This window comes from Mercenaria mercenaria, unplaced genomic scaffold (assembly GCF_021730395.1).
Source record: "Mercenaria mercenaria strain notata unplaced genomic scaffold, MADL_Memer_1 contig_3906, whole genome shotgun sequence".
NCBI lineage: Eukaryota > Metazoa > Mollusca > Bivalvia > Venerida > Veneridae > Mercenaria > Mercenaria mercenaria.
In genome coordinates, this window is record NW_026462092.1 from 17,810 (window position 1) to 29,960 (window position 12,151).

The 12,151-nt window shown below is 32.6% G+C and overlaps 1 protein-coding gene across 1 annotated transcript in view; it reads left to right on the plus strand.

Moving 5' to 3' along the window:
- Positions 1-341: 341 nt before the first annotated feature.
- Positions 342-12,151, plus strand: part of LOC123537974 (proteoglycan 4-like) — a 54,566-nt gene continuing 42,756 nt past the window's right edge. The window contains exons 1-2 of the mRNA XM_053534688.1: positions 342-442; positions 10,697-10,739. Coding sequence (XP_053390663.1) covers positions 10,718-10,739 — 22 coding nt within the window. The 5' untranslated portion in view covers positions 342-442; positions 10,697-10,717. The remainder of the gene's footprint in view (positions 443-10,696; positions 10,740-12,151) is intronic.

A 12,151-nucleotide genomic window follows, 5' to 3' on the forward strand; every position in this document is an offset into this window, starting at 1 on the left:
CTGCTTCAATTGTAATTTTAATAACAGTTACTGATCATCAAGACAGTAGCTATTAAGTATTTTGTGTTAATATTCAATTCAAATTGGTTTAATTTATGCATTGCTTCAACCGGGAGACAAGTAGTTACATACTTATTTCAATTACTTGTGTTTAATCAGAAGACTTTTTGGTGATAAATTATTTCATTTAATTTCTTGAGAGTAAACAAGAGCAAATATGTTATTCATTCAAGATAAGATTGTTGCACAGAAGGTGTGACATGCAACGTTAAGACCTAAGATTTAGACCTCTTCACAATAATTGCCTGATAAGATTTATAACTTAATTTATGGTCTAAATCTAAGATATTTTGTATTTTCAGTTATCTGCATGATAGTTTAACTACAAAGTAAAAAGTAACGTATATGTTGCGTTATCGGGAACAGAAAGAAGAAAATCACAGTAAGTAAAAAATCAGTTTAATTCGATATAATTATGTGAATGGAAACAAACACATACAGATTGTTTTTTGGTCTTCATATCTGTCGGATAGTGGTTTTTACTGTAGAATGTTAAAGTTGTTTTCACTTCAGGAATTAAGTCACAAAAATATATGATATCTTAACGTTCGCTCTGTAGGAAACGATCCGTCATCAGTTGACAGAATTAAGTCATGTTTATAAAAATAGTCTTTTTATGCACCGAAAACATATTTGCTCACACGGCATTTGTTGAAATTTCATCGTGACATTTACAACCCGGTCCTATAATTAACATACTGCAAAAAGAATTGTATGAATTTGCAAAAGTATAGTATGCGTTATGTGCTGTAAAATTCATAAAATTGTAGCAGATGTTATTAAAACTCTCCTTTGCAGCTACTAATGATTAAAGCCAAATCAGCTATTAAGCATTTCATGTAATGCGATTCATATTTAATTTGTATCGTGTCGTTTCAACATAATTAATCTGTGATGTCACTTCGTAGAACTTAAACTAATCTAAACGAAAATATTATCACCAAGTCGGAACAAATGTTACTTTTAGTGTACAAGCACCAAGGTTATACAGGTAGATGATGATAAGACGCCTTGAGATTTACCCAAAATATCAAAAACTGTACATGCGTTTATCAATTAACTTGTGATAAATAGATAATAATTGAAAACATAGAGAAGTCGGTATGTTCCAATCTTATTGAATGACATTTATACTACAAAGTGAAAAGTAATACGAATTTTGTGTCATTACGGAACAGAAAGGAAAACACACAGTAAGAAAACCCTTAGTTTGCTTGTAGTTATTGTTAAAAAAGAATTAAATAATGTATTACTAGTTTTTTTGAAAGAAACATATTCTTGTATAAATTATTTATATTTTGAGATGAATTGAATTCCTTTAGTGGAAACTAATATTCTAGAAAAACTGTGAATAAACAAACAGTCCATTTACGACCTTTATAAAAAATATCATGGAAAGTAACTTGCCACTAGAATGGTATGCTTAATGTATTAGGTTCTTTATGTAGATCTAGGATGACAACTTAACACTTGTGTGCATAACACAATACCAATGCTATAACCAAACAAACCTTAAATATCCCCAAATAAGTAACTAAGGTATACCTAATAAACGCAGCCTGGATTATCATTATTTAATTTTCTAAGTAGATTACTCTTCTACTTTTTCATGTACTAATAGCCATCTAATGAACCATCCTGTATCTGTAGCAATCTTACTGTCACAATAATGCTATCCACCATTGAAAATGCAAATACCCAAGTTATCAGAAATATAAATTAAGTATCCAGTTATTTATCCTTATTAAAATTTTTAAAAATAATAATAACTGTCGGTTAATGGTTGTTTAACAATTCATTAAAAACCACTGCGGCACTTGGGTGCAGTATTCTTTATGCCAGAGAGCAACTCGTCAGGTTTATAGAAGTCGGTGGTTCTACCAAGGTGCTCGCCCGTGCATTGAAATAATATGTGATATTCCTCTACTGTCAAATGTCGTCATATGACCTAAACTGTTTCGATGTAAATCTAAACTCAACAACATAAATACATATAGTATGGTGGCTGATTTATGCGATTTCGTGTTGGCGCGTTGGCGGGGCGAAAACACGACAACACAAAAACTCGACAAAAACTAATTTGTCGAGTTTTCGGGTTGTCATGTCGGCGGGGCGAAAACACGAAAAATTTTAGGCGAAAACTCGACGTTTAAAGGGCGCCGACAAGACAGATTTATCTGTCGAGTTTTCGTGTTGGCGGTTATAAATATGTCGTGTCGGCGCTCTTTATTTGTCGAGTTTTCGTGTTTTCGCCCTGCCGTCACGAAAACACGAAAACTCGACAAATGTTGTATTTGACGCGTTTTCGTGTTGTCGTGTTTTCGCTCTGCCGACACGACAACATGTAAACACGACAAATTCTTTTCAGACATCTCTTATAAAATATACACTTATTCTGTATGATGGCTGATTTCTGCCATTTCGTTTGTTCGTGTTTGCGGGGCGAAACCCGACAACAAGAAAACTCGACAAAAACCTAACTTGTCGAGTTTTCGTGTTGTCGTGTCGACGCGGCGAAACCACGACAGTTTTTACGCGAAAACTTGACGTTTAAAGGGCGCCGACACGACAAATTTATCTGTCGAGTTTTCGTGTTGGCGGGTATAAATATATCGTGTCGTCACCCTTTATTTGTCGTGTTTTCGTGTTGGTGGGCATAAATACGTCGTGTCGGCGCTCTTTCTTTGTCGAGGTTTCGTGTTTTCGCCCCGCCGACACGAAAACACGAAGAAAACGACAACACGTAAACACGACAAATTCTTTTCAGATTATCCCCCTCCTGACAGTGGAGTCACAGGGTTTTTCCCTTGTCATTGGCATGCGTTTTAGCATTAGGTAAATAACAGACAGTAGCTGCGAAAGTGTGACCGTATACCAGTAACTGCAAACAAAAAAAAGAACTACAAGTGTCAAAAGGTTCTATATTCCATCTTCTTTAAAGAGAATTCCTATAGTTTTTTTCCTTTCATAGAATTTTTTTTAATTCACATATATGATATGAAATTTTGTGCTGAAAACAATGAACAAATAAAAACAATAGGTCACCAGGCTCGTTTTTGTGAAAAATTGTTTTGAACACACCAACTGTTGCTGAAACTGCCAGCGATCTTTCAACATTTTCATAATTTTGTGTTTTTTTTATAAATACCAACCAAAATATACATCAAGACAGCACAATAAGGTTTTTTTCTTTTTACAAATTTTATTATATACTTATTTGATATTATAGCCATATTTGTAATACTCTATCCTTACAGTAATTGGTACAAATGAAAAAAAAAATATTGTTTCATATTTACTTTTGTGAACTTTTTTCAATGAAAAATATCCATAGTGAAGAATATTTTTTTTAAATTTTGAAAAAACTCTTTCATAGAATTTTTTCCTGTTTTTCCCGTGTATAGATAATTGTATTGTGAACATAAAAAATGGCTAAAAATGTATGGGTCACCAGGCTAAATTTTATGTTAAGACCGCTAGAATACAACACCTGTTAGGACGGAAAGTGGCGCGAACCTGGCCAAATTGATTACATGTATGTGCGCTAGAAGTTAAAAAAATGTTTTAAAAATTCTTAATTCTTTCTATAATTGAATACTAAATAATCTGAAAAGTGATACTGACTTATCAGTACTAAGTCAATTATCTTACATTATATGAACAACACTGTCTTTGTACTAAAATGCGATGTGAAACACAACCACAAAAATAGCAAGAGATCTGTCAGGCATGATACTTGTCAATACAACATAAACCGGTATCAACATTTGATTACTGATAAAACTAAGCAAAAAATGTTAATTCATTCAAGAAACCTCATATTTAAGATTGTCTGTAACATGTTTCGACAAATGTTGACCTCAGTTCAGTTTTCCATAGAAAGTGTCGGCTGCGCAGAAAGATGCGCATAAAAAACTATAGGAATTCCCTTTAAGTCGACGGGTACTCTTGTAGAAATTCTAGCACCGTCAGGAAAGTCAATCACTGGAAAGTTTAATACAGGCAAAGTACTGTAAGCCGTGAAAACAAAATAAAACACAAGAAAACATGCGTCAAAAGACTTGTCTTCGTTGCCTATAGTTGATCCATGACAACGCTGCAGCTCATACCAGTGCTAGCGTTCAAAATTTTCTGAGAGATTAAAAAGAGGTACAAGTTATACTACATATCCACCTTGTATACCTGACAGCAACATATGCCCACATGCTATCATCTTAAGGAAATGATGTCTACTGCTACATTATGACTGATTCAGTGGATTGTAGCTTTCATTGTAAAGAAATAGTAATAAAGTAATTATGAACTAAAAATCAGAGTTATTTGATATTGAAGTTGCTGTTGGTGTATATCTATTTCATACAAGAACTGTTTTTATTTTCTGCGACGAAGCAAGTGTGTACTAGTAATTCAACTGTAATTTAGTCAATAAATTAAAAGTTCGAACACTTAATAGCAGCATTCGGCGAGCTATCTTCCCAAATCATTTAACAGGTGTCGCTACGGGCGAATAGGTCCTATCATGCGGTGTACTCTCGGCTCATCCCCGTGTATCAATGCTTAACATTGGGCACGTGAAAGAACCAAACGAACTGCTTTAGTTCATTTGTATCTCAAACTTTCTTCACTAAAATTTTACCAACGCGAGTGAAATGTTGGGCGGACCGATATTTGTACACATAGACTGAAATGAACACACCGAATGTTTACGCGTAGATTGAAATGAACGCGAGTGGGATGTTGGGCGGACCGAAATTTGTACGCGTAGACTGAAATGCACGCGACCAAGATGAAATCATTTCACGATCGCGCAAATTATTTGTGAGCCGTTAAGTCGTTAACAATATTTCCAGATTTTTTCGTTCATTGCTTCCGCGAGTTCATTACTTCCGCGAATCGGCTTGTTATTAGATAAATATATCCGCAAATCGGATTGTTGTAGATAAATGTATCCGCGAATCAGAAATTCTGGAAAGGCTTTTCTTTGGAAAGGGACATTTCCGATGACCGACGCTAACGGTAATATCATAGTGTTAAAAACGTGATTAAATTATTGAAAAAGATAGAATCATGTAATTTATCAATATCATCTATTTAGATAGCTGTTTCTTCTGTTTTTAACATGAAATTTATAGCCTCACTTCAAAATGCTGGCCATTAATATATAACTGAAATAGTGTCGTAGCATTTATTTTTAAGTGAGTCACATTTCTATTTAATTTGTGAGCAAAGCGGGGTTAGCTAATTTAGCTAGTTGAAAATATTGCTAAATTTACCCCTGTATGGATGCTTTGTTTCACACAGACAATGATTAAGTTTGCATAAAATTTCCTATCCATTGGCTGCATACTGATTGTTATCATAAAAATGTGCATGCCATGTGTCCTGTTAACTCTAGGGGGTTAAAGAATATGTCCTTGAAGCAGACTTAACACTTCCTGCTCCCACGTGGGTGTTACATATTGGACAGTCTGATGTTAATGTAATGTGTATAATAAGTTTTCTTAATACTTTTTACACTGATTTGACATAATGTCTAATAAGTCTCACATTTTTTTTTATTTCCAAAGCTCTACAAATTGGTGGTCTGTATATTAAAAATCCTCCGGGTGTTTTTATAATATGTAAAGATTCATATTTTGACATTATTGTAATATTTCTACTTTGTTTTCTATAGTTAAGAAACAAACGTGTCTGTTTTTTTGTTGATTAAAAACATTTCAACTATTTGTTGGGGTGTTATTTCAAGAGGCGATGCTTTAGCCCTGACAAAAATCTGAGATTGAACCAATGACCATTTTATTGGAAGTTTGTATTTCACTTTATGTGGGCAAGTTGCTGTGAATTTGAACTGACTGAAAATTAAAGAGGCAGCACCATAAAATTAAAATTAACACGAGATATGTTAATTTTCAATAGAGATCATTTATGCCTCATGGATGATATTTTCATAAAATATATGAGAAAACAGCTGTAATAATTAACTGGGCTGATGGAAAATTGAAAGGACATCTTATCACAAGGGCATATATTTTAACGTTTTACAATAATTATTATTATAATTTCTATATTATTCAAGACCTCATTGCATTAAGCTGTGTATGCAGATCTTTCCGATTAAATTGTAACTTTAGGAATATATACTGTCTATGCTGATCCTTATTTAAAGAATATATTCTGAATACTTGCAAAATGATAAAAGGATTTTCCAAGGAGGGCATTTAATATTGAAAAAATACTTAAAGCTAATTAAAGCATTTATTGCCACAATTAACAAATATGACAATAATACAGTTCATAAATAAACTGACACACAGAAAAATGCACTTTAAAACAGTCCATACAGCTACTAAGTCTGTTATTTTTCAAGGCATAGAATATCAATAGATATAAATAAAGCTCTTCACTCAAATTTTGCTCAAGTGATTAACAGCTGAACTTTGATGACATTGTCGGATACTTTCCAAATCTACTAATATTTTGAAGTGACAGCGACTGAATAACGATGTAAATAATGCATACAAACTTTTCTAGGACCTATTCGCATGTAGCGCCGCCTATACGCGCACCTGTTTTATCAGGGGAATTAACTGACCGATATCGCCCTTTAAAACCAATCCAATTGTACAGCGAAAAAATTATTATCTTATCAGTTGCAAAATGTGCTGAATATCTCTTTGTATGTACACTGTCAAACCGTCACAATTTTCAAAACATGGTCCGGGGTATATTTATCAGCGTTATCAAAGTCGGTTTATAATCTCATTGAAATGTATTTAATATCTAAACTAAACATTCGTTAAACATTGTGATTTAAAACTATTGTTATTTGCATATGAGTGTCTTTCAAAGGGATAGCTTTCTGTTTTGAAACCGGAAAATAATTCGTTCTACAGTCATTAAAATAGAGGTAAGATTATTGTACATAAAATAGCATTGTGTATGACTCTTTCGTTTGTTATTCGAAAAATTAATCTAAACATGTCGTCGCTGTTCTGTTTTCTCTGGTAAAGGAAAGATTTTAAGTCACCAAACCTTTGATCTAAGACATTTTGTATAGCTACAACAGAAAGAAAAAGAATTTGTCAAAATGTAGCGTTTTAAATTAATTTCAGAAACATTTAACTTAGGATACTATTTAAGTTAAAATATTCCACCAAAACATTACGTGATATGTATTATTTCAATGAATTTGGTAGACCATTTTATATCAACCTTTAACAGAAAGGTTTGATTATCTCCTACACTCGTAAGGAGGTAAGGTTGTATGTGCTTTTTAGAGAATCAAACTCTGTTTTCATATTTGCAAACTAAGGGCTAACTATACTTATACTTTAATAAAAACAAAAACGTTCATTAAATATTTCTGAAAAATATAACAACCTAAAGTATATATTGTATTTGTTTTAGGTCAAAAAGTATTATAGTCATCAGATGCAAGTTATTTACCCATAATGTGTCTTTCGAAATGCATTTACATTGCATATACAGTCGAGCCCACTTAATACGAACTCGCTTGATACGAATTTTTGGCTATAACGAACAAAATCCGGATTCCCCGGCTGAGCCCTTCTATTTCTTTGTAAAATTATTTCGGTAATAGCGAACTCGCTTTATACGAATTTTCGGGAGATACGAACACATTTTGGAAGTCCCAATGAGCTAAAATGTTATAAGTTTCCATTTTTTGATACGAACTAATTTTAGAAGTCGATGACCATTTTTGCTACGCTTGATTTTTTTAACAGTTATAATCTGTACAGTACTGATATTTAATCGAAGTAATTATCACCTGTAATCGATAAATACATAATAAAGAGATTAATACTATGTATGCAGTTTTTTTATTCATTACAATCGAGTCCAAGTAATAATGTCTTCAGCAACTGAGCGATAATCACATTCATTTATACACCTGTCAATAAAAATATAATTTCATTGTATGTTTTAGGGCCATGTAGTGTAGTTTTGGTATCAAAAATGGCTACGCTTAAGTCTGGCATAAAAAGAAAAGCAATTTCTTTCAAACATTGTTCAAAACTAGAGGAATTTGGGATTCAGGAACTAAATAATAGTAAAATTCAACCAAAATCTATCAGTTTTTTTTTTGTTGTTTTTGTTTTTTTCAAGTAAAAAATTGAAATATCATGTGTAAAGTACCTGTTGCGAAAAGGCATTGACGTATAGACGTTACTGTATTCCTATGTATCTATAAGTGCTAGATTTATATGTGCTATAAACACTTGATTCAATACATTTGTACATTAAATTTTATTTTCATACATTTTTACGTGTTAAAGTATGAATTTTGTTGAGTTATTTTATTGTAACATGAATACACTCACTTAATTAGTTTAAAACTCCCAATGAATATCTATTCACTACTGTTTATTGATTCATCGGAAGCTATTCACTGGCGAAACCGGTGATACTGCTCAACTTGCTCGGGAAAATTATCCGGGTGTCATTCATTCGTTAATACGAAGTTCGTTTGATAAGAATACATTTCCCAGGTCCCGAAGAGTTCGTATAAAGCGAGTTTGACTGTATATGTAATAATCATTCACTACAACTACAAATCCAAGTGTATAGTCACAATGAGTTCAGTAGGATCAGACTGTGAACTGAGCTAAGTATTCATACAAATATTACAAAGTTATATGCCATCAAAACTTTGCTGTTCAGTACTTACTGCTATTGAAAACTGATTAACTACCTACATGGATCCCTCACAATATTAATGGGTTACATGTTAAAATACCATTAAAACGCCCATTTTTGACCATGAATTATGCCATTAAAAATTTAGTTTGGTAGCTAAAATAGTTAATGGCTTTGAAAAAATAGTGAAATTCTGTATATTTTGAAATTAACAGGATTATTCATGGTCCTTAAATTTGATTTAATGCCCATTAAATTTTCAGGTTGTGTATGATTTTATTTAAGAGTAAACTTAATGGCCCTTAACAGCAATGTAATGCCCATTAAATCCTACATTCTGTAAAATGTGATTCGTATATATTATCTTATTGGTGTTTATTACTTTGCTCTCTTATTGAATGCTTATAATTCCAGTCTAATATTGTTCTAAAATGAACTTTAATCACAATAAATACATACTACGCAAACATCGTCTATAATATATCATGATGTTATATTTAGTTGCATTAAAGTTATTTCCCCTTGATGCAGTTACGCCATTTTTTTCAAATGTTTGCCAAATTGTGTTCCTACAAAAAATCGGATTTATTTCAATGAAAGTCGGATGAAAACGTATTAGTTTATTTGATAACATCAATCTACAATATTTTGGTAAGGGTAAATACGTATTGATGCATGCCAATTCTTCTGTTCTTTGTTTTACTTTTCCAAATAATCAGCATTTGTATAAGAAAATGGGTGGGGTAAGGAATTTACATTGAAAAATGTGTTCAGACTAGTTTAGATTTTCAAATTTTTCAATCCTTGAGTAGAAACTAAGGTTTATAGAGAAGAAAACAGTACACATAATTGTGAAGATTTACAGTCTGATTTAAATTCATTTGGGACATGGGCAGATCAATTGCTTCTTCGTTTTAATGAATCAAAGAGTGTGGTACGCTTGATTAGAGATGGGAGAAGCTACTTGTGATGCAATCCCTCAAACATTTGCTCTTAGCTGTTTAAGTGCATGCACGTGAGCACAAAGTACTGAAGTAGAGCTAAATTGTGATTGCCCATTGTGCACTGACATTGTCATCAACAGTTGCTTTTTGAATACACCTGATGCCTAATGCTTGTCAATATTATAATGTTGAATAGTTAAAACTACCCACATGGTCACTTGATCTATTAAACCGGTACCTGTAAACCCTTCTCAGTACAACTCAATACAATACAATATCCATTTATTTTCTCATTTCATATGAGCATATGACAGCATAAGGATACAATATAACAAATGTTTGTACGAGGCTGTTACATGTGTTTACATTACAAAATAATAAGAGAAAAAAGAAGAAACAAATATTCTTCTAGCATTTTACAAAACAGTACATATGTATAGATACTATTACATGTGTAGTAATACGCAGTTTAAATCAATACGGCAAATATTGATACGAAGTTGATTATCATAAGATGTCTAATTCTGATGGCAAATTTTCATGGCCCTTAATTTGATAAACAATCAAAATATTATTAAGCCATTAAAATTGAATCTGACATATTTAATGAGACCATTAATCTTTTTTTTAATAATTAACGACCATTAACAGAGTATTAAAACAATTAATGACCCCATTAGTTCTTACTAATTAATGTGGAATTAAGGGGTACTTTTTAATGGCACATTAATTCTATGCCAATTAAAAATGTTCATGGAGTTTTAAGGAGCCTGTTAACTTATTTTAATGGTTTATATTAAACAGTTTTTCATGGGCATCAAAGTCATTTTTAATGTATGGCATTAAAACTATGGTCATGAAAATCCCCTTAAATAGTAAGAAGTAATGGGTGAATTTTAATGGTGACCTGTTAAAACTCTGTTAAAAACGTTTGAAAAAATTAAGGCCAATTTCTTGACCCTTTTAATGGCATGTGCACCCAGTAGCGATAGTAAATCACAGACTTACAACTCCTTTATACTTCTATCTTACAGAACAACAAGTAAAGCAATAAGATGTGGTTTCCACTCCTTGCTGGTAAGTTGCAAACTTTTTATTCGAATTCAATTTAAGGTATTGGACACCTAATAGTAATGTTTAAAAAATGGCATTTGCTTGGTATATTCTTAAAGTTGACCATGTTTCGCACTGTGTTGCAAATTTTATACAACCTTTACCGTGCCGTTTTTTGTAAATTTTGTATAATTTATGGTATTTCCTCAAGCTCAAGTGGAGACAAATTTAAATGTGATGGCCACTATCTAAAACGTTTTTAGAGAATTCATTACAGCATTAATTTTGATAAAAGAAACATCAAAAGAATTATAAAACACAAAATAAAACTGTAAATATCATTTTTTTTCTAGGGTACCTCAAGTAAACAGATTTGATGGGACAGAATTTTAACTCCAACATTGAAAAAATAAGGTCGAATCCTGCGGGTCTGTTTTGGTTTTGGCTCACTTCATTCAAAAATAACCTTTGGGCATAAGTAAAACTTAACTGCATTTCTTCCACAGTATGTAATCTAAAGAATGAAGGCAAAATAGAGAACTTTTACCGCATGTAACTCAGTATTTTCAAAAATTTCTAACTCTATGTGACAGGAAAGGCCGTACCGGCGACAGTAACCATCAGAACAAATCAACACCCTTTACAATATTTACAAATTGATTTACATAAGATGATTATTAACAATGAATAGATATGAAAAGAAAAAAAAACTGATTAGAAGAAAGAAAAAAAAAAGAAAGTTCAGTATCTCTAGATACAAAAGTTCTTATAGTCCATTCTAATCTGACGTGACACAGGTCTTTAATGTAATTGTGAACTTTAAGTAGCACAAACAAAACAGCTTCTAAATTCAAAATACAGTCCCTTTAAACCGTGAATACGTTGATTCCGTATTGGCTCCCTATGGTGGTAGGTGATTGCATCCCTGAGCTGACTTCAGAGGATAACAAAAATCATCGTCTTTGCGGTTTACGGCACAACCATGGGACGAAAGCTCTGCGCTGGGAATATCACATCCAGGCGAGTGAAGACAAGTGAACCTCGGGCATTGTACTTCCGGGTTATGACATCACCAGGAAAATCGTCTGGCGGAAGAAGCTCGATCGAGCATAAATTTCTAGCAAGAAAATAATTCAGACATAGATTCGTCTATAATGTCGGAAGGTGGTGTGCGCAAGGCATATCTAGTCCAGTCTATCTAAAGGGTAATGTCCCGCCAAATACTAGATTTCATGGGATTCACGGCTAAGCCGTGAGCTATGACTATTGTCATTTTCACGGGATTCACGATATAGCCGGGAAATCTAACTACTTTGGCGCGAATTTAAATTGACAATTTGAGGCCCATTATAGTGGTTTTGGGGATAAAAACATAAATTACTGAAGTTTATAAAATATCAACTTTCTTATTACTGAACAGAATTTAATGAAATTTA